Source organism: Dromiciops gliroides, chromosome 3 (assembly GCF_019393635.1).
Source record: "Dromiciops gliroides isolate mDroGli1 chromosome 3, mDroGli1.pri, whole genome shotgun sequence".
Taxonomy (NCBI): Eukaryota; Metazoa; Chordata; class Mammalia; order Microbiotheria; family Microbiotheriidae; genus Dromiciops; species Dromiciops gliroides.
The window spans coordinates 624,423,687-624,447,208 of NC_057863.1; the positions used below are offsets into that span (position 1 = coordinate 624,423,687).

The 23,522-nt window shown below is 50.4% G+C and overlaps 1 protein-coding gene across 1 annotated transcript in view; it reads left to right on the forward strand.

Annotated features, from left to right (window-relative positions):
• Positions 1 to 6,782, forward strand: part of CASZ1 (castor zinc finger 1) — a 102,423-nt gene extending 95,641 nt beyond the window's left edge. Inside the window, exon 19 of the mRNA XM_043999142.1 lies at positions 1,553 to 6,782. Coding sequence (XP_043855077.1) covers positions 1,553 to 2,778 — 1,226 coding nt within the window. The 3' untranslated portion in view covers positions 2,779 to 6,782. The remainder of the gene's footprint in view (positions 1 to 1,552) is intronic.
• The last annotated feature ends 16,740 nt before the right edge of the window (positions 6,783 to 23,522 follow it).

Sequence of the window (23,522 nt, forward strand, 5' to 3'; positions counted from 1 at the left end):
CTAAATCCTCGAAGTCTCCATAGCTTACAAAGCTGCTTTACTCATTTTGTAGTTTGTGTCCTAATCTCCATTTATCACTTGAAGGATGGGGGGTGGGGGTGGAAAGGGAGGTTCCATTCAATTTCACCTTCACTTATTCCTGGGGAGCAGATTGGGTGGGACAAAAAAAAAAGTTTCTGCCCTCAAAGAACTTTCTCCTGAAGTTTGTTAAAGCCTTAGGAAGGCAGACTCAGGTCTACAAAGAGAAAACTCAAACTAGCCCCTGCCTTCAAGGCTCTGACATCCTCAAGATTGAAGCCCGGTGGGTTTCAAACCCAAGCCTTCGGACTCAGTTACAGACTCCTTCCACAAGGATGCTACTTCCTACTTCCCTTGACCTTGGTGGGAAGAAAGATCTGGCCAAACCTTTTAGAAGGGGGTGGGGGGGAGTTTGGGAATTAAGTAGAAAATTGACTTCAGGGCGGTGTGGGTGATGGGTAGTTTGGGGTTTTGGTTTTTTGTTGTGTTTTTTTTTCCCTTCCAAAGCATAAATAGGAGAGTATTTAAGATTGCTGCCAAAAGCGGGTTGGCCCCCTTGGTGCAGACAGGCGTGCCTGACCTGGGGGAAGCCAGGGTTAATCAGCAGGCGAGAGAGCTTGCTTGGCCCTCATTAGAGGGAGGTACATTATGGTGTCCTGGCCAGAATCCAACTTGGGTAATTACATTCTGGCGACCTAGATTCCCCTTTCAGCTTCAATTAGATTCAGGAGGCTTCTTCACTTCCCACCCCAAAATGAAGGGCAGCCTGGTTAGGAAACAAACAGACTCTGCATTCTCTACCCAGAGTGGGCTGCCTTGTGGTTATCAGCCCCTGAAGGGAGCGGGGTAGGGGGAGAATCAGCTGCCACCAATAGGAGTGCACCGCAGGCAGGCCAAGGACCTTCCTCGGAAAGCCCCTAGAGAGGGAGTGCGTTGGGGGCAGATGGAGAAACTGAGGCTCCATGACTTGCCCATGAAGACAGGCCTAGCTCGGAAAGTGTTCCAGCTGGGGATTCGGGCCCAGGTTTCCTGTCTCCCAAGACCTGCATTATGCAGAATGCCCCCCACTCAGTGGGGAAACAGCCATATTTTTCAGGACTGCCTGGTGGAATAAAGGCCTTGGCCAGTGGGCCTGGGGTGGGGCAGAAGGAAAGGATTCATTGAAAGGGGCAGACAAGATGACCTACGAAGTGCCTTCAGTTCTGGAAGCCAGAAAAAGTGTGGCCTTCTCAGCCCTTTGCGCCCAGGACAAGGGAGTGCCAGCGGCATCCTGCAGGGATAGGATCACTGGTCAGGACGCACGCCCTTGTCTGGGTGCCTGCCCGCCAGCTGCCTCATGAGATCGTGGGTTCTGAGATAGTAGGGAGCCTAAAAAAGCATCTTCGTGCTCCAGGTGGGGAAACTGAGGTTGACTTGCCCAAGGTCCCCCAGGCAGGATTTGAACCCACGGGCCTGGGGTTGCCTGCCAAGAGCGTCCCCTAGCGCGCGCGGCTCCCCCTTCGCAGATTCACCTCTCCACCCTTCTTCTCCACAGGGAACACCATCACCATGCCCACCGCCTCTGGAGCGAAGAAGCGCTTCTGGATCATCGAGGACATGTCTCCTTTCGGCAAGCGCCGCAAGACGGCGTCGTCGCGCAAGATGCTGGACGAGGGCATGATGCTGGAGGGCTTCCGGCGTTTCGACCTCTACGAAGACTGCAAGGACGCGGGCTGCCAGTTCTCGCTCAAGGTCACCCACTACCACTGCACGCGGGAGAACTGCGGCTACAAGTTCTGCGGGCGCACGCACATGTACAAGCACGCGCAGCACCACGACCGCGTAGACAACCTGGTTCTGGACGACTTCAAGCGCTTCAAGTCGTCGCTGAGCTGCGACTTCCCCGACTGCCAGTGGTCCGGGAATAGCACCCACTTCCACTGCCTGCGCTGCGGCTTCCGCTGCACGGACAGCACCAAGGTCACCGCGCACCGCAAACACCACGGCAAGCAGGACGTGATCAGCGCCGCGGGCTTCTGCCAGTTCAGCTCGAGCGCCGACTGCGAGGTCCCCGACTGCAAGTACAAGCTCAAGTGCTCGCACTTCCACTGCACGTCCCCTGGCTGCAAGCACACGGTGGTGGGCATGTCGCAGATGGACTCCCACAAGAGAAAGCACGAGAAGCAGGAGCGGGGCGAGTTGATGCCCGCCGTCAGCCCGGGGCCCGAGGGGCTCCCGGCCGGCCCCCCGGACCACGAGGCCCCTCGGGGCGGCGGAGGCGGAGGCGAAGGCGTCGGCCTCGACAGCTCGCTCAACCTGGGCGCAGATCCCGGCGGTTCCCTCTTCTTCCTGCAGAATGCGGCCGCGGGCCTGGGTCTCAACGACTCTCTGGACCTGAGCAAGAAGCCCCCCGAGGGCCAGGGCCCCTGCCCCGCCGACCCCCCGGAGGCGGTGCCCTGCTCCGCCGGGGGCCTGGACGACTCGTCCCAGGAGGAAGAGGAAGAAGAGCTGAATGAAGATGAGGAAGCGGAAGAGGACGACGACGAGGACGACGAGGACGACGACGACGACGAGGATGAAGAGGAAGACGACGACGAGGACGACGACGACGACGAGGAGGAGGACCTGAACACGGATTCCGAGGAATCGCTCCCGGACGCCGCCCAAGGGGAAGCCTTTGGCCCCAAGGGCGCCGGGGGAGGGGAGGAGACGTGTCCCCTGAACCACGGCGATGCTTCCCGGCCCCCCGCGGGAGACTTGACGGCTTCTACCTCCCCGTAGCCTCCCGGACGAGGCGTGTGGCTCGTTAGTTTGTTTGCTTGTTTCTTTTAAAGTAAGACACCACAGAGACCCAGGACCCCCACAGAGAAGAGAGCCCTCCAGCATCTCCCGCGTGACCACGCCACAAAGCCCAAGGCTGGCCACCCCAGCCGGAATCCCGACGTGGGCCCGGCCCAGCAGCCGAAGAGGGGGCAGAGGCCTGAGGCCGAGGCCGGGCGGGTCTACGGAGGTGGGGGGGGGGGATTGGCTTCCGGTTTAGTATGCATATGAAATTGAAACTGGGGGAAGTAGGGGAGGGGAGCGTTTCCTCTCCTTGGGGGCCCAGGGCAGCCCTCCAGGCCTCGGATTTTCCTCCGTTTCCCACTCCCGCTTCCTTTGGCGGTTTGGCTAGCTGGTGTCTCCCCATGCCTTCCATCACCCCGGAGGGGGTTGAGGATGTGGGTCCCTTTATCCCCACCCCCCTCTCCTTCCCCAAGATATATTCCAACAAAATGGCCTTGGCTCCGTGGGGTCTCCTTTTCCTCAAGCTCACTCTCCAGCATTAAACAAAAGGGAGAGGAGGCTTCACACATGGAGGGTTGGGGGAGGGGGTATTTATTGTTAAACAGAAAAGCATTTAATGAAAGCGTGGGGGTAGGGGCTGGGGCGCTCGATCCATTCTTCCAGTCCCTCTTCCCGGGATCTTTCCTCATTATATTATCCTTTGTTTTGTTTTTTGTTTGTTTGTTTGTTTTTTTAAGATATTTATATGTAAAGCCTCCCTCTGTACAGAGATGTTCGTTTGGATGCCTGGTTGTGGTCTGGCCGCAAGAGCAGGGGCAGGGACGCCAGGCCACCCAGGGGGAAGTGGGAGATCCTGGGAGTCCCCTTGGGAGAGAACCCAAGTCTGTCCCACCCCGGGCCTACTGGGACTCAGGTTTCCCTCTTCCCACACACCCACTCTTCCTCCTTGCACCCATCAATCCCTAGCACCTCCCCAGAGTCTAGAGGGGTAGGGGGGAGGCCCAGCCACCTCTGGAAAGGGGCGAGGAGCCTCGAGCAATACCCGCCTCGGGTGCTGGTGGCAGCCTAACCCCCCCCCCAACTCCCCACCGCTACCCTGGCCTTGGCATTCCACTTGGGGCCCTGGGGGAGCGCAGCTCAGGGAGGGAAGGTTGTCACCAAAGCAGAGGGGAGGATCACAGAAATCCGAACCCCAACCCCAGGCAGACCGCGCAGGACCCCTTCTGCCGTCTCCGCTGCTGAGGACAAACGCGGAGGGACCTCGGTGAACTTTGTAGTTGGACTTTGGGTGTTTTCTTCAGGGAAACAGTTTTTGTCAATGGGTGGGAAGTGGAGACACCCCCGCTGGGGACAGAACCCCCTACGTGACCCAGAGCAGCTGATCCGCCCGCCCGGGCTTGAGTAGGTCTTCTGCCGGTGACCGGAGACCCCTCCTACCCCCTTAAACACCCCCTCTCCCCAAGGGACTATTTATTGCTCAGGACTGTGACAATTCTCACGAGGGCTACTGTGAACCCTCCAGCTCCAGTGACCGTCCCCACCCTCAGGGCTATCTGGAGCCAGCCCTTACCGGCCCTTACTCCCGGGGCCTTCCCCCCCCCCCCACGTATCTCACTGGGCCCTCAGGAGTGGGGAGCGGAGGAGCTTGCTCATGGAGAGCCCCAGGTATTGAGCAGCGGTCGGGGCTCAGCGTGCTGAGCGGTGCCTCCCAGCCCCACCCCCTCTTCTCCCATCCTCCGCCCCGGCCCCGTTCCTGGCGGGAGAGAAAAGCACTTCGTGGACGCGTCACTGCAGGAGATTGTCAAGGAAATCTCATGGAATCAACTGAACTGGGAAAGCTTTGCTAGACTTTGCCCCGATTTGGTGGCCCCAAAGATCCCCCAGACCTAGGGGGCATTTTCTACCCCCCCTTTTTTCTGAAAGGTTGGGGTGAGGAAGAAAGAGTGTCAGCTTTTTTTCCTTTTAACTTCCCAACCCCACCCTGGGAACAAAACCCAGGGTAAACTTGCCGTTTACATCTATCCTAAGAGGGGAGGACTGAATGGTGCTGATGGAGAGAAGGAAAAAAAAAATGGGGCTGAAGGAGATGAGGGGGGAGGGGGGGAGCTCTTCACAGCCAGCGGCTCAGGTCGTGGCAAGCAGGGCGGATGTGACTGTTGGCTTTAATATTCAGAAATGAAAAAGAAAAATTTACAAAAAAAAAAGTTGTACAGTATTTTTCCTGTAAAGGTTATTATTCTATGTAGAACAAAAGAGAAAAGGAAAAAAAAAGAGATCTGGGGTGCTGGAGGGGAGAAACTGCTTCTTGGCTTCCTGGCCACTCACCTGCCTTCTGGACTAGCCCTTAGGTTCGGTAACTTGTGTGCAATCTCTCTCGAGGGTTTTTGTTTAGTATTTTGTTTAGAGGCCTTAACGGTTTTGAGGTTGCCTGTCTTCACACTCTAGGACCGATGAGAGGTGTGGGATTCCTACTCTTGACTTGAATTTTGTAGTAGGGGGGAAAATATTGATAATACAAGTTTGTAGTTAATTTAACATTTTGGGGGTTTTCCCTCTTAGTTCTTATACTTGTGTGGCTTCTTAAGGCTGCCGGATCCCTTATCTAGTTTCTGCTGCTGCTTTGCTGGTGTAGCTCTCAAGTTGGCCCCAATCCACCTTCAAAGTAGTCTTCCCCTTCCCTTCTCCCCTAGCAATGAGGGGGGAAATAGAGCCAGTCCCTGAGCTGGGGTGAACCAAGCTACTGGTAACTCCAACACCAGACCCTCTTCCCATCCTCATCGAGGGGTTTTTGAGGACTCCTGTGCGGTTGGGAAACTGTCTCTAATCAAGAGACTGTCTCTTCTTAGCTTCTTCTCCATCCTGTAGGCCTTGGCCGCCATCTTGTCTGAGGTTCTGAAATTCAATGAGTTGAGTGGGAGCTAGTTTGACCACCTCTCTCAAGGCTGGTCCCCCTCCCTGGACAGTGTCACTGGACAGTCCCTCCCCCCAACTCCTTCCAGCCCTAACACACCTCCCCCACCTTCTCATTTGTCCTTTACAATGGTTTGGTTGTTGGTTTTTTGCTTTGGGTTTTGTTTTTTTTAACTGAAAATGGGGGGAAAAAACCCAAACCAAGCCCGGTACAACCTATCCAACCAGCTGGTTCTATGTTTTATTTTTTGTTCCTTTGGCCGCCCACAGCCTAGAGAGACACACCCACCTGAGTGAGCTTGGAAGGGAAAAGATTGGGGAGGAGAGGTCAGATGGAGTATTACTGATTAAACCGAAAAAAGAACAAAATCAATTTAAAACAACACCCTCTCCCCCTCCCCCACCCCTCACCTCCCCACCCGAAGGCTCCTCCTGAGCTCTGTGACCACCTCCAGCTACCGAAGAGAAGCAATCACCATCGCCCTGTCATCGTCATCGTTCTAAGCCACAAAAACTGGATTCAGTCTGTGGAAGGAATTTTGTAAAGAAAACAAAATAATAAACCATTTTTCAATGTAGCAACAAAAAAAAAAAAGAAAAAAGAAGATGAGGACAGAGTGCGAAGTCTAGCCTTTTGTAATATATTGCACATTAGGACTACAAGCCATTGCTAGCTCATTTCGAATTTTAATGTGTAATTTTTGTTTTATTTTCTTTCTGTGGGGGAAAAATGCTTGATCCACCAACACTCTTTTTAATGTTTTATAACTATGTATGTGTATATATATAAATATAAAATAATATGTATGCACATATATATGTGTGTGTATATATCTATATGTATATACATATATATAGATATATAGATATATAGAGAGGTTTTGAGACAAAAAAATGCAGAAAGTGAAAACTGAACAGAGCAGTGTGTACTCCGATTACTTGAATCTGGTCTCCGCGGCACCTGCGTTATTAAGAACTGAATATTTTTCCACTTGAATTTAGTGCTATTAGAAATTTAATATATGTGTTTTATTTATTTGATTTTTTTTTTGCATGACTGATGCAAGGTTTGACATTTTCACTCAATAAAAACTGGAAAAAAAAAGTTCTCAGGTTGTCCCTTATTTTTAAAATCCCCCCCCTCAAAAAAAAAAAATCCTATCCAAAAGAGAGTGACCCAGTGACTTTGCTGTGGGGGTTATACTTGGTGTCCTCTCAAGGGTCCCCCCATCACCATGGGGTGGGAGGGAGGCAGAAAGAGAGGGGGTGCTTAGGAAAGCCAACTTTTGTTGGAAGGAAAAAGACCAGTTTTAGCCAGAACGGGATCATGGTTCTAGAGCTAGAAGGGACCTCAGAACCCATCAGGTCTAATCCCCCGAGAGCCCTTGGGAAGTCATACAGGCAGAAAGTATCAGAGGCAGAATTTGAACCCAGCTCCCTTTCTATCAAGGGAAAGAAAGTTAAACCAAGTAACAAGGGGAGAGAGCTGGGAGTCTAGCCTTAGAATAGGAGGGCTTCACCTGGGGTCCATGGTTAGAGTTTGGTGGGGGGTGGAGGAAGGAGGGGAGAGATTCAGTTTTCAATTCAATAACATTAAGTGCCTACTATGCTCCAGGCACAGTGCTAAGCTTGGGGGAAACCAAAAGCAAAAGACAGACCCTACCCTCAAGGAGTTTAGAATCTAACATGCAGACATTTATACAAGGCAAGATATAGACAGGATAAATAGGGAATAATGAACAGAGGGAGAGCATTGGAATGAGGCTTCTTGGTGAAGGGGGGATTTTAGTTGGGACTTGGATCCAGAGAGGGCAATAATCGGAGCATTCCGGGCATGGAAGACAGCCAGAGAAAATGCCCAGAGCTGAGCGATGGAGTTTCTTGTTCAAGGCACAGTCAGGCGGGAGGAGTGAGATGACTTGGATGGGGAAAACCATATCTTTATTTCAATATCATTGCTTTCTTTTGTAAGATTACATATTTTATTTCCCACATTTAAAAATATTATTCTGAGGAGGGCTTCCACTGGGCTGCCCCCACCCACCGTGAGATTGGGTAGATGGGAGAAGAAGCCTTTCCCTACTCTTCTCCCTGGACTATGTCCTGGATCCCAGGAGAGACGGACAGTCAGCCCTGGCTCCTACTTGGCTCATCTACCTCAGTGCCTGATCCCTTCCTTCAGGGACCTGCCCCATGGGCGGGAACAGCGTGTACCCGGATCTGGATGTTGACTGAACTCCTGTCTGGAACATGGGGTTGTAGAACCGGGAACCGGGCGAGCTCATCAAGTCGGCCCTCTGGACCCAGCCCGAGGCCACTCGCTTCCCGGATTTTGTGGATGCCACTGCTGTCATCTGGGCCCAAGGAGGTGGCTGCTGTCAAGACTGTGCGAGGAGCTTTGGACAGAGACAGAGCCCCGGCAGGGCTGAAAGACCCCAGGAAGGACCCCCAGGGGCCATTCCTGGTAAACCAACCTCCTCATTTTATAGAGAAAGAAACTGAGGCCTGGACGATTTATGGGATTTTCCCAAACACGAGATGAAGCAGAGATTTGATCTCCAGGCCTCTGACTCCAAATCCTTTAGCTCTCTTTCCTGGAGGTAGAGTTACCTCCTATTCTTGACTTGTGTCTCCTGCCTGAGGCATGAGCCCGGGAATAAATCAGCATTTTTGATCTGGATGGCTTTTTTTTTTTTTGGTTTTGGTGAGGCAATTGGGGTTAAGTGACTTGCCCAGGGTCACTTGTTAAGTGTCTGAGGCTGGATTTGAACTCAGGTCCTCCTGAATCCAGGGCCGGTGCTTTATCCACTGTGCCACCTAGCTGCCCCCCTATATCTCTTTTTAAAAGCCATCCGGGGCAGCTAGATGGCGAAGTGGATAAAGCACCGGCCCTGGATTCAGGAGGACCTGAGTTCAAATCCAGCCTCAGACACTTAACAAGTGACCCTGGGCAAGTCACTTAACCCCAATTGCCTCACCAAAAACAAACAAACAAACAAAAAGAGATATAGGATGAATTGAGCTAGGTGGGACCTCAGAAGCCATCCTTCCCTCCCTTAACAGATGAAGAAACTGATGCTCAAGTGACTTCCCCAAGGTCGTACAGATAGTTAAATACCCTAGGGCCCACCTGCTGTGATTCCAGGGCTAGTCATCTGGCTAACATTTTTATAATGCTTACTACGTGCCAGGCACTGTGCTAAGAGCTCTCCAAATATTACTTCCGTGCCTTCCAAGGTGCTGTGACTTCAGCAGCCCCCAACGATCAATGATCAAATGAGATTCCTATTTACAAAGCGATGAGCACCCTCCCCAGCACCTAGTAGGCGCTTAATAAATATTTGTTCCCCTATCTCTGCCGTGGGCATCTGTTAAGAACCAATCTGATCCAGGGAGTCACCGTTGCCTGGCCTGATAGGATACCAGACACAGCCAGCTTTCTCCCCACAAAGATATCCCTCATACTCTGCTCCTGGGATGCCCGAGCCAACAGCCCCCCACCCCCAACCCAGAGGTCTCTGATTCTGAGAGCGACTTAGCAAAGGGAACCCAGACACAGACCAGCTTGGGATGCCTGAGGCTGCTGATGGGCAGACATATCCACCTCTTTAGCACTAGGGATTAAGGTTCCTCTCCCCTTCAAAGCCCCTAATGCTTGGCTGTGGCTCCTGGCCGTCCTGATTTCACACAAAACAGCAAAAGCACACTCCTAATCCCCCCTTAGCACAGAGGGTTCCCTCCTTTCTTCTTTGGGCCTGGAATGAAGCCCACGGGCTGTTTACATAAATATGTTTGTAACAGACACACTCACCCAAATATAAATATATACATACATATATACACACACACACACACACACGTGTGTGTGTGTGTGTGTGTGTGTATAACACATACTTTTTTCGGTCCTATTAAAATGTTCAAGTTGAAACTTGCCTGTTGTTTGTGGATATCTTGATTCTGTTAAATAAAACGGTGACTAATTTATGAGATAAAACACAAGTTCAACAAATTAAAACCATTACAGCTGCTTTTCAGGCTCTCCTGTGAGTGCTGGGGGAGGTGGGAGGAGGCACAGCGCCAAGAGCCACCTGGGGGTGGGGCAGAGAGATGGCTGCTCAGATGCCCCAGGCAGTTGGGGTGTGTTGGGAGGGGGTGGTAGAAGGGCAGAGCTGGTGGGAAAACTGAAGCTCTGGGAATTCTCCAGGAGTAGCTGGGGTCCCTGATGTCTGGCCACTTCATTCAGTACCCTGGCACTAGGTGCCAAGGAGTGGGCCCCAGGTACTCTTTAGCCAAGACAACTCCTCCACCTAGGGTAAGGGAGTTCCCAGCGTTGGCACCTGGTTCTGCTCCCAAGTCAGCTCTCACACTGCCTTTCTAGGGGATGTGGGCCATGAGAGGGAGCAGGGAGAACCAGTTCGGGGCCTTACCCAAAGAGCTGGCTGCTATGACCTGCCAGGGGGAGTCCAAGGCACTCCAAGGCTGTTTCCTCTGCTCTCCCCGCTGAAGGAGGAGACGGACAACCCTGGACATGGGCGGGTGCTGCCGGTTGCCAGCCAAAATCGAGAAGGGGCTAGCCTAATTCTGCACTGCCTCCTAAGTGGTCCCTCTCCATCAAGTCTTCAGGCAGTCTAGGAGTCCACCAGGTTTCCCTGGCCCTGGGAGCTTGCAGGTAACTTCAGGTGCAGTGGCTTGGAGACAAGAGACCCAAGTTCACAGATTCTGGCTCTGGGGCTTATTACTGTGACTCAGGGCAAACCGCCTCACCTCTCTGAAGCTCAGTTTCTTCATCTACAAAATGGGACAGTCCCTATCTCACAAGGTCATTGTTAGGCTCAAATGAGGTCTAACCTATGGAAAAGTGGTTTGCAAACTTTAAAGACCCGTAGGCCAGCTATTTTGTGGAGTCAGGAAGACCAGAGTTCAAATCCTTCCTCAGCTGAGTGACTCTGGGCAAGTCACTTAACCTTTGTCTGCTTTGGTTTCATCACTTACTTCCCAGGGTTGTTGTGAGGAGCAAATAAAAGGATAATTGGAAAGTGCTAAGCACAGTGTCCCGCACATAGTGGGTGCTGTATAAATAATGTTTCCTATACAGACCTTAGTCCTCACTTCTACTCTCCAATCCAGCGACACTGACCTCCTCCCTATCTATCTCTCAGTTCTGGGCATTCTCTCTGGCCACCCCACCCCTCGCCCAGAACACCCTCTCTCCACTCTGACTACTGACCTCCCTGGCTTCCTTAAAGTCCCAACTAAAATCTCACCTTCTACAGGTAATGCTAGTGTCTTCCCTCTTGACTGTTCATCCTGTATTATTACCTCTTTGTGTATCTGTTGGCATGTTATCTTCTCCATTCCACCGTAAGCTTCCTGAGGGCAGGGACTGTCCTTTGTCTTTTTGTATCCTTGATGCCTAGCACAGTGCCTGACATGGAATAGGAGTTTAATCATGTGGATTGATTGATCGATTCATTCCATCAGTGTAGCAAACCCCGTGTGAGGTGTCTCCCTCTCTCTGCTTGCCCCCCAAGTCGATGGGGTTCTGTCCTGGGTGGTGGAGAGGTGCCAGGGGTAGCAGGGCACTCCACCTAAGGGGTGCGGAGCTGGAGAGAGGGCACGGTTGAGCTCGGTAGGAAAAACACTGTAAAACATGTTTTCGTTCTGGGTCTAATTAAATGTGGAGGCGAAGTGCCTCCTACACCCAAACTGGGGCTAATTCCAGAGTTTTGTAACTTCTCGGAAAGAACTAAAACCAGCTCCACAGGCTCAGTGCTGAGCCCAGCAGCTTGCCTGACTCCTGCAGAGCAGGCCCGGCCAAGCCAAGCTGGCTGCAGCAGGTATTCTGGGGCCTGGGCCCAGCCAGCAGGACCACGAGACTCACTGAATGGCCTATTCTCAAGCCCACAGGATGCCCAGAGGCTGTCTGCTGCCCAACTCTCATCCCCAAAGAAGGAAGGCACCATAGCACCCCGCCTATGGCCTAGAAATTCCCTAACCTGCCCAATTCAGCCACGAAATCACAGGATCCTACATGGAGAGTTGGGAGGGACCTTAGCAGCCATCCTGTCCAGCCCTCTCATTTAGAGGTAAGGAAACTGAGGCTGAAAGAAGAGAAGTGATTTCCCCTGCCTGCCTCAGTTTCCCCAAATGTAAAATGGGAATAATTAGCACCTACCTCCTAGAGCTGTTGTGAAGATCAGCTAAGATAATGGTGTTTTGGGTGGGGGACAGAGCAATGAGGGTTAAGTGACTTGCCCAGGGTCACCCAGCTAGTAAGTGTCAAGTGTCTGAGTCAGGATTTGAACTCAGGTCCTCCTGAATCCAGAGCTACTGCTTTATCTACTGTGCCACCCAGCTGCCCCTAACATAATATTTCTAAAGCACTGAGCATAGTGCTTAGCACATAGTAGGTGCAATATAACAGTTTTTTCCCTCTCCTAACACCTGTCAGCTTTTCAGGGCTAGATGGGGCTTTCCGGATTGTCTCCAGGTGTTCTTAATCTGGGTAACCACGGATAGATTTCAGTAAACTTGCATGGGAGAAAATTACATCCTTATTTCAACATAATTGGCTTCCTTTGTAATACTATATATTCTATCTTATGAATCTAAAAACATTCTTCTGAGGAGAGGTCCATTCATAGGTTTCACCAGACTTCCAAAGGGGTCCATGAAACATACAAATGAAAAGGCAAAGAACCACCAATACCCTCATTTTATAAATAAAGAAACTGAGGCCCAGAGATGTGCCCAAAGACTATTCCTGCTGGGATTCAAACTTGGGACTTCCAACAAGAAGTCTGGTGTTCTATATTTACAAAAATATTTATAGCTGCTCTTTTTGTGGTGGCAAAGAAGTGGAGACTGAGGGGATGCCCATCAATTGGGGAATGGCTGAACAAGTTGTGGTGTATGAATATAATGGGATACTATGGTGCTGTAAGAAAAGATGAGCAGGTAGATTTCAGAAAAACCTGGACAGACTTAAGTGGACTGATGCTGAGTGAAGTGAGCAGAACCAGGACTCATTGTGCACAGTATCAACAACATTATGTGATAATTAGCTGTGATAGACTTGGCTCTCCTCAGCAATACAATGATCCCAGACAATTCCAAAGGACTCATGATGGAAAATGCCCTCCAAATCCAGAAGGAGGAGGAGGAAGAGGAGGAGGAGAAGTAGTAGCTTTGATGTTCTGTCCCTCCTATGATGTTCTCTGCCTTACCGAGGGGAATGAGCTTCTGGGACCGAGAGCCTGGTCCCTGATCCCCTTTCAGCAAGCTGGAGACCTGGGGAGCTGGGGAGGGCAGGGGAATGTGTTGAGGAGGGGGCAACTCCAGAGAAAGCAAGGCAAGTGAATGCTGCCCCGCCTTGGGCCTTCCATGCGTGACCGACCATGGCCCCTAAAAGTCATGCAGAGATAGGGAATGAGATCTCTCCCGGGATCTGGGGCAGGAGAGCGTGGCCAGCCCCCAGAGCTCATTCTTCTCCCAGGATGGCGGCCGCCTCTGACCTGCCTCCTTCACCCCCACAGCCCACCTCCCCATCCCCCGCAGCTTCCCACCAAGGGATGGAGACACCCCAGGCTCCCATCAAAGAGCCACCTATGGCCCTGCCCTGAAACTTCCCACCCTCCCGGCTGACACACCCTGATCCCAGAGACTTGCAGGGGAGCAGGTAATTCCTTGGAAACGGTTTTTCCAGAGCTCTCTGTTTGGCCTGGCAGGATGGCAGAGCAGGGCTTTCCAAGGGGGTGGGGGTGGGGGTGCCCTGGGGCCTTGCCCAGGTGCTTCAAAGGTTTATTTTTAAATATGACCCTGTCCCTTTAAACAAGGCTCTTCCAGGGCTTGTCTGTGGAGCAAAGAAAGGCCTCTGGCCTTGCGAAATTACAATAAAATCTCATTTATTCTTTCTAAAAGAACACAAACTTTCAAGTGCTCTATGAAAGTCAACTTGTAGGGTTTGTGTCCGATCCAAGCGAAAGTCACCTAATGCTCGAGGTGGTTTTTAAACTAGTTTCATATAAATTTAAAAAAATGTGAGCAAACAAGTACCTTTTTTTTTTTTTTTTTTGGCTTGGGATCTGGGCAGAGCAGGCAAACTCCCTCCCTCAGCCCTTGGTGGGTCCAGCTGGAGTGGGGTGGGGGCACTACTGTAGTATGTGTGTATATGTCTATGTGTGTATGTGTGTATGGGTATCTGCGTGTGTGGGTGTGTGTATATATGAGTATCTGTATGTGTGTGGGTGGGTGTGGGTGTCTGAGTGGGGCAGGAAAGGGGGAGAACCTGCCTGTTCTAGAGGTTGGGGGGTACAGTGGGCAGGACAAACAAGATGCTGTCTGCACACACACACACACACACACACACACACACACACACACACACACACACACACGGCTGTAGCATCTGTGAGTTACCTGCCAGGTTGCTTATGTTTAAGCGTGAGAAAAGTATGTGTGTGTGTGTGTGTGTGTGTGTGTGTGTGTATAAGTGTGTGGCAGCATGTACACACAGAGAGGTAGTGATTACATGTAAACAACACTTGGAAAGCAGCCACGGATTGGGCTCTGCTTGGCCTATGTTGGGCCTTGGTGGGGAAACAACTTTTCTTGAGGAGGATGGGGTGGGTGGGGAACCAGGGCCAAAAAAAGGAAAGGAGGGGAGGCACAAAGCGGGAGCAGAGGTGCAGCTCATCCTGGCCCGGACAGGAGTCCAGCCTGAGAGGAGAACCCTTTCAAAGGAGAAGGGGAGAAGGCAGCTCTCATCTCCTGCTGGAGGGTCTCCCCTTCTCTCCTCCTCAGGCCCTGCTATGTCCCAGAGCCTGATTTCTTCCCTGGTTCTCTTGGCAGAGATCATTTTAAACAAACAGATGAAGAAACACTAAGGATTTAAGTAAACTCCCAAAGATGAGGCCAGTCAAAGAGCATCTCCCACCCCCCACCCCCACCCCGCCCCACCCCAGCCTCTCCCACCTCTCTCTCTCCATCTCCTTTGCCCCACGCCGGGCCCTGTAGAGTTCCTCTCTGAACTCTGGCTGGGGAGAGGGCGAGAGTGGTGGTAGGGGGCTCACAGCCACTCCTTAGCAAGGAGCCACCTCTCGGAGACCCTGCTTCTTCCTCAACTCGGCAGCCAATCCTTCTAAGCCCAGCTTGATGTACAAGGACCACCAGACCATTCACTTAAAGTCACATCCCCCATGGAGAGATTGAGGCTCAGAGGGTTGAGGTGACTTACCCAAGTTGCCTCTGACCTACCTCGGATTCATGAACCCACAGATTTAGAGCTGCAAGGGACCTTTGAGGTTACCTAGTCCAACCCCCCAAATTCACAGAGGAGAAAACAGGTCAGGAAGTGACTTTGTCCAAGGTGAGATTTGAACTCAGGATCTACAAGTGCATGACAAATTCAGAGGATAGAGGAATAGAGCAGGAAAGAGCAGCCTGAGACCACTTAGGTCCACGAAACTGAATGACTTGCCCAAGATCACAGAGCTGAGATTTGAACCCAGATCTCCTGAATCCAAATCCTTTTTCAACTGTACTCACAAAGGGACCTGGCATCAAAGAGACATCAAAAACAGAGTGTGGAGAACAACAAATATTTGGTCAGAACCCACAGGATACTGTTTGTTTTGGTGCACAATGGGAGGGAAAGAAGCTATTTAATGAGTCTCCAATGAAAAACCCAGCAACACACACAGATGCTTTTTTTTTTTTAGTGAGGCAAGTGGGGTTAAGTGACTTGCCCAGGGTCACACAGCTAGTAAGTGTCAAGTGTCTGAGGCTGGATTTGAACTCAGGTCCTCCTGACTCCAGGGCTGGTGTTCTATCCACTGCGCCACCTAGCTGCCCCCCACACACGGATGCTTATGCCTCCTTCTGGCTGCCTTCCCCCCTCCTCCCAGTGTTCCCCCACCCCAGCTCCCCAGGAGAAAACCGTCTAGCCAGGTGGATGCTTCATTTAGCAGCCCAGGATCCTAGCTGGTGAAGGGAAATAAGGGGTGGAGCTGATTCCAGCTTCAAGCAGATCAGGACAATTCGACAAGCATTTCTTCTCTTCACCATCTGGTGCCTGGTCCTACTGTTTCAATCTCTGTACACTTTACTCCTCTCCAGGTGTGCTGACATCCAGCCTCTTTGTGTTTCCTCCAACATGACACTCTATCCTACCTCCGTGCCTTCCCTATGCACTGGCTGGACTTCATCCCCAGAATTCTCTCTCTTCTCCCTTCTGCTGCCTTACAAGCCCTGGTTTCCAGACTCACTGTCAGACATCCTGCCCTTACAGGAGGGTTTTCCCTCTAATGTGATCTTCCCATCTGCTCTCAATGGATCTTTGCACGTCCCTAATTGTTTATAGGTTGTCTCCCCTACTAGGTTGTAAGATCCTGGAGGGCAAAGGCTGACTTTGTCTTTCTTTATATCCCCAGCACCTGGAAGTACCTGGTGCTTAATAAGTGCTTTTTCTTTCTTTCTTTCTTTCTTTCTTTCTTTCTTTCTTTCTTTCTTTCTTTCTTTCTTTCTTTCTTTCTTTCTTTCTTTCTTTCTTTCTTTCTTTCTTCCTTCCTTCCTTCCTTCCTTCCTTCCTTCCTTCCTTCCTTCCTTCCTTCCTTTCTTTTTCTTTCTTTCTTTCTTTCTTTCTTTCTTTCTTTCTTTCTTTCTTTCTTTCTTTCTTTCTTTCTTTCTTTCTTTCTTTCTTTCTTCCTTCCTTCCTTCCTTCCTTCCTTCCTTCCTTCCTTTCTTTCTTTCTTTCTTCCTTCCTTCCTTCCTTCCTTCCTTCCTTCCTTCCTTCCTTCCTTTCTTTCTTTCTTTCCTTTTTTTTTTGGGGGGGGGGGTGATGCAATTGGGGTTAAGTGACTTGCCCAGGGTCACACAGCTAGTAAGTGTAAAGTGTCTGAGGTCGGATTCCTTTCTTTCTTCCTTCCTTCCTTCCTTTCTTTCTTTTTCTTTCTTTCATTCCTTCATTCCTTCACCTATTCATTCATCATGTGCCAGACTCTGTACTAGGTATGAGATATACAAAAATAAGAACAAAACACTCCTTGTCCTCAAGGAGCTTACAATCTATTTAGAGGGTGATATTGATGGAATACATTCAACATAATTTAAGACAAAGTAATGGAGGACACTTGACACTTAACTAGCTGTGTAACCCTGGGCAAGTCACTTAACCTCTGTTTGCTTAGGAGGCATCTAGGTTTGGACAGAATGCTGGGCCTGGGGTCAGGAAGACCTGAGTTCAAGAAACTTACTATATCTGTGACCCTGGACCAGTCACTTCACCTCTGTTTGCCTTAATCCACTGAAAAAAGAAAATAGCAAACCACCCCAGGATCTTTGTCAAGAAAACCCTGTGGAGGGGAGGCTAGGTGTCGCAGTGGATAGAGCACCAGCCCTGGAGTCAGGAGTACCTGAGTTCAAATCCGGCCTCGGACACTTAATACTTACTAGCTATGTGACCCTGGGCAAGTCACTTAACCCCAATTGCCTCACTAAAATAAAAAAAGAAAAAAGAAAATCCTGTGGAAAGTGTGGCCCACAGGGTCATGAAGAGTTGGACACAACTGAACAATAACAATAATATAGTTGGAAAAGAAACCATATTTCTGAGTGTCTTGGGAGAACTGTGAATCCAGTTGGATGGAGCAAGATGGAATCCGGCAATCAGATTTCTCCCAGAGACGGTAGCTAGGCACCCTCCCAGGCAAAGCACCTGTCCCACAGCTCAACAGACCTACTGGCCCTCCCCTGGAGAGTTTTCTCTCCCTCTCCGTTGAGAGCTAAGTCATTTCAGGCATGAGACTCATTTTCCCCATCCCTGCCCATCCAAACCAGCTTGCCAATGGAAGAGCTGAATCCAAAATCAGCCAGAAGAGAGAGAAGAGAGAAGGCGCAGGGACATCTGGGAGAGACCCTATTATCTCTAAGACGTACAAGACCGTGAACCACCACCCCTGCAGCCTGCAAAGCATTGGGCCCATTTCTTCCCTGAAAGACACTCTACAAAAATAAATTGTAATTGACTTTAATAATCTTCCCCCCCTTCCAGAAAGAGCCTGACAGGCGCTTCCTGCTGCTTACTTCTGCCCCATTCCAAATATTTTTACCTTATTTGGATGAAATGTATTATTTTTCTAATGAAAGGCCCTTTTTTTTTTTTCCAAAGGGCGGTTTTTCTCCCCTCTGTCCAGCTGCTGCCTTTATTAGGTATTGTTCATGCCTTTTTGGGGATGGATTTTCTTCCTTGAATTCATGCCTCTCTCTCTCTCTCTCTCCCTCCCTCTCTCCGTCTCTCTGTCTCTGTCTATCTCTGTCTGTCTCTGTCTCCCTCCCTCTCTCCGTCTCTCTATCTCTGTCTCTCTGTCTCTCTCTCTGTGTCTCTCTCTCCCTCTTTCTCTCTGTCTCTCTCTGAATTCAACACTCATAACACACAATTCACCCCCTTCATCCCCTTGGTTTCTGTCCCTCACCTCCTGCCCCCTTCACTTCTTTTTTGGCTTCCTGTGGAATGTCCAAGGAGCACTCCAGTGGGGAGGGGGCATGAGGGGGCCGTCCTGGATGGTGAGGGTTTTAAAAGCACTCTGTAAATCATCCTCCTGGAGGTGTGTCTGTGAGAGGAAGGGGGGAGGACAACTGAGCCTCCTGCAGAAGCTGCCCTAAGGACATCTTCCAAGCATTTGGTGCCCAACTCCCCTTTGGGGGTGGGGAAGTACTGCTGGCCCTGGCTGAAGGGACCCCTCTACAGGTGATCTGAAAGTGGCCACTGGTGAAAGGACACTCGCAGTCCGCAAGGACTCAGAGACTTTGCCTAATTGTGGTATGATCATTGGCCGATGTGAGCAGAGGGCTGAGAGATGTGCTTGGAGGTAGTTACCCCAGTCACTAGCAGCCTGAAGCACCCATTCTCCTCTCTTGTCCTGACTCGCACACGGCTCCATCCTCCAGCAGGCACCTCCTAGGCCTGCATCTCTCCTTCCATCCCCATGTTATAAACTCAGAGTCATTACAGCTGCCATCCACAGAGCTTAAGGTTGATAAAAATCTGTCTCTGCCTCTTTCTACCAAGAATCAGCTCTGAAGGAAGCCCAGAAATCAGGTCCCGTCACTCACTCCGGATTTCTGCCTTCTGAAGGGAATAAGGATCAGGGTCGAGGTCCTTCAGGAGAAGGCGAGGCGAGAAACAGTTGTCTCTACTGGGGTAGGTACGACGTATGAAAGAGGAGGCTGTCCTGCTTGACTTGGCTCTGACCGTATCACACCCAGAGAAAGGCCTTCAGTTCTGCTGCCCCAGCTCAGGAAGGACATTGATTAAGTGGGGAGGGTTCAGAGAAGGGCAGCCAAGGATGGTGGAAGGCCTTGAGGGCATGCCAGAGGAGCACTGGGGGAAGGAAGGAGTGAGGGGTTAGACCTGTTCTCTCTGTTTGGCTCCCGGAGGCAGGGCCAGGAGCGATGAGTGGAAATTGCAAAGAGGCAAGGGCTGGATGAGAAGAGAAACTTTCCTCATACAAGGTGTCCACAAGCAGAATCAATCAATCAGTCAACAAGTATTTATTAAGGGCCTATCACTGGGGGCAAAAGTACAATGAATTTCTTCTTGTAAGAAGCTCATACTTTCTGTCGTTGTTATTTTGTTTTGTTTTTTGAGGGGCAATGAGGGTTAAGTGACTTGCCCAAGGTCACACAAGAAGCTCACATTTCCATGGAGAGCCCAGTAAGTTGGAATGTGTACAGAATAAATGGAAAGAGAATAAACACAGGATAAACCCGAGACAGTAGGGGTTTTTTTGGGAGGGGGGTACTAGCAGTTGGACTGAGATCTTTTTTGGTTTTTTGGTGGGGCAATGAGGGTTAGTTAAGTGACTTGCCCAGGGTCACATAGCTAGTAAATGGCAAGTGTCTGAGGCTGCATTTGAACTCAGGTCCTCCTGAATCCAGGGGCAGTGTTTTATCTACTGTGCCACCTAGCTGCCCCTGAACTGTGATCTTTAAGGAAGGAGGAAATGAATATTTCTTGGATATCTGTGTAACAGGGGAGTCCATTGGAGGGTGGGTCGTACTAGATGCCATTGATGTTTTCTCCAAGAGTTATTTTATTTACTATCATCTTTTTTTTTTTCTTTTCCCTAATCAAGGTACCTACTGCCAGTTGGAGAATTCTCCAGTCCGGTTACTGATCCTTACCCTGGACCACGTTGTCTGTATCATGGTGATGGCTCCAAGTTTCTGGTGGGCACTCAGGATATGCCATTTTCAAACCTTCCTTGAGACCCACAAATGCCCCATCCTGGTGATGCATGGCAGGGTTGGCTGGGATGAGTTGGGGGAAGAGTAAGAAGGCTCACGTCTCACAGAGGAAGAGAGGAGGGTGGAAAGGCTCACTTCTCCCCCATTTTTTTCTTTTTGGGGGGGCAATGAGGGTTAAGTGACTTGCCCAGGGTCACATAGCTAGTAAGTGTCAGGTGTCTGAGGCCGGATTTGAACTCAGATCCTTCTGAATCCAAGGCTGGTGCTTTATCCACTGTGCCACCTCGCTGCCCCTCCCCCACTTTCAGTAGAAGGCGGCAGCTAGGTGGATCTGGAGTCAGGAAGTTCTGTTGTTCACTTGTTTCACTTATGCCCATTTGGGGTTTTCTTGGCAGGGATATTAGAGCGGTTTGCCATTTTCTTCTCCAGCTCATTTTACAGATGAGGAAACTGAGGCAAACAGAATGAAGTGACTTGCCTCAGGACCACAGATGGTGTCTGAAGCTGAACTTGAACTCAGCAAGATGAGTCTTCTTGACTTTAGGCCCAGTGCTCTATCCACTGCACCCCTAGCTGCCCAGAGTTAGGAAGAGCTGGGCTCCAATCCAGGCTTGGACCCTTCCTAGCTGTATGACCCTGGGCAAGTTACTTGACCTCTTTGCCTCAGTTTCTCTCATCTGCAAAATGAGGATAATCACAGCACCTACTTCCCAGGGATATTGCGGGCGTCAAATGAGATATTTGTAAAGTACTTTGTGAACTTTCAAGTGTTTTATAAATATTAGAAATAGCATCCCCTCAGTCTGAGGAATTTGGCAAGACAAGAGGATAAGGAACAAGAGTTAGAGAAATAGGAGTTGTGAAGTCCAGAATTGCACAGCTGGAGCTGGAAGGTGAAGTACTCTGGGGATCACCACCTAACCCAACCGTACCTGACGTTTTCTACAACAACCCTGACAGACAGTAATCAGGAAGCCTGGAAAGAGCCCTGGGCCTGGAGTCGAGTTCAAAGTCTGCATCTGCCACTCAACACTGGCATGACCAGAAGCAGTCATACTTTTTCTGAGCCTGTAAACTACAGCTAATACTACTTTGATGACCTTGAAGCAATTGGAGTTAAATGACTTGTCCAGGGTTATATGGCTAATAAGTGTCTGAGTCCAGATTTGAACTCAGGTCCTCCTGACTTCAGGGCCAGCGCTCTATTTACCTAGCTGCCCTGACCAGCTTCTTAGTGCCACTGAAACAGAAGTGGCTATAGCCATCAATAGTAGAACAAGGGGGCAGCTAGGTGGCGCAGTGGATAGAGCACCGGCCCTGGAGTCAGGAGGACCTGAGTTCAAATCCGGCCTCAGACACTTAACACTTACTAGCTGTGTGACCCTGGGCAAGTCACTTAACCCCAATTGCCTCACTAAAAAAAAAAACCAAACAACAATAGTAGAACAAGCCATTCCATGCATGGACAGCTTCTACCCACTGCTCCTGAATCTGCCCCCTGGGCTCTGGGACAAATGGAACAAGACTACACGATAAACCTTTGAATAACTCAACATAGCTAAAACGTGCCCCCTCCCTTGACTCTTCCCTCCCCCAACCCAAGCGTCCCCAGAACTCAACCCATTCTTTTATGGTAGTCTCCAGTTCTCCTAGCATTCCAATCATTGTCTTCAGGCCCATGTTCCACGCTGTCAATTTCCTTCCTAATTCACGGTGCCCTGAACACCAGCCACTTCTGGATATGATACGTCTAGGCCAGTTTAGGTACCCCTCCCTTATTCCGGATCCTGTGCAATTACAGCCTAAGATGATATGGAGAGCAAGTGTGGTGTAGTGGATGGAGTCAGCCTCAGAATCAGGAAGGCCTGTCTCCAACACCTACTGCCTACGTGATCCCCGGTCCTTTAACCTCTAGGTACCCCCATGGATGTTCTTTACTTAAGAGTTCCCTACATTGATAAAGTCACAGGTCCGGGCAAGAAGAAGAGATGACAGCCGTTTCTTAGTGCCGCGTCCATGCTGTTAATTCACTCTGAGCTTGCCGTTCAGCAAGACCTCCAGATCTTTTTCATAGACATTGCTGTCTGGCCTCCCCTGTGTTCTCTCATTGGGAAGTTGAATTCCTGAACCCAAGTTTGACTTCCCATGGACTCCTACTGTGACCACACTACATCTGTCCCCTCTCCCCTCTTGCCGGCTTGCCCGGATCTTTTAGCTCCTGACTCGGTCTCATCTAATGCTATCAAACTTTACTTGGATACCCTCATCCAATTTAACTCGGCCCCTTGGTGTGCTTCCTCATCCTCAGGGCACTGTGGAGCGGGTGACAGGAGAGTGAGTCTGATGAGATTGGAGGGTTGGGATCTAAAATAAAAAGCTGGAAATGGGGCCCGGAAGGCTCTGAGCAAAGAGATCCACCTCATGGTCCTGGTGGTAAGTGCATTGCTTCCCCAGTACTCTTCTAAGTGGGGGGCGGGGGGGGGGAATGAGAGGCTAGGATGACCCAAAGCCCAGGCTGAGGGAAAAACCAAGATGCAGCAGCAAGCCCCCCGCCCCCCCCCACCCTGGTCTATTCTTCGCCTGTCCTCCCAGGCCATGGGGGGTGGTTTCAGGGGAGAGGGAGAATAATGAAACCCAATTTCCTTCAGATAATATGCACTGCGCCCCCCACTGCCTAGAAAATGGCATCCTTTGGGCTCTACGAGTGAAGCAGGCTCTGCTTATTTGTGGGCTTCAGTGTCCTTTCCAGCATGAGAATGCAGCTAGGTGACGCAGTGGATAGAACACTGGCCCTGAAGCTGGGAGGACCTGAATTCAAATCTAACCTTAGACACTTAATAGTTGTGTGACCCTGGGCAAGTCACCTAACCCTAATAGCCTTGAACATCCAGGGCCATCTCCAGTCATCCTGATCTTGCCACTGGACCCAGATGGCTCTGGAGGAGAGAGTGAGGTTGGTGACTTGGCATAGTCCTGCTTCACTTAAATCCAATTCAGTGCAAGTCATGGCATAACCCCAATAGCATAGTCCTCTTCAGGAATGAAGGACAAACAACTTCCAGCACGAGGGAATGAGAGAAAGGGTATTTGAGGTCATTGTTCCTTCCCCATCCTGTGAACCTTTTCTGATTTTGGCATCTAGTGAAGGTTCAGGGTTCCCAGACACCAGTTCTATAGAAGGGGGTGGGGTGGCACTGTGGTGATTTCTTCCCTTTAAAATGAAATAGAGGGGGGCAGCTAGGTGGTGCAGTGGATAGAGCACTGGCCCTGGAGTCAGGAGGACCTGAGTTCAAATCCGGCCTCAAACACTTAACACTTACTAGCTGTGTGACCCTGGGCAAGTCACTTAACCCCAATTGCCTCACTAAAAAAAAAAAAAGAAAAAGAAAAAAGAGAAATAGAGGTAGGTGGTTTGCATTTTCACCAAATAATGTCCACTGGGGAACTGCAACAAGAACAAATGGAAATATCTACTAGAGGAAAAAAAAGAGTCGAGGCCTGGTACCTGAGCAGCAGGCAAGAAGGGCAGTCTGTAGGAGCTGTGAACCTCCTAAGACATGCCAGGAGGGCTACATGCCTCAGGGACA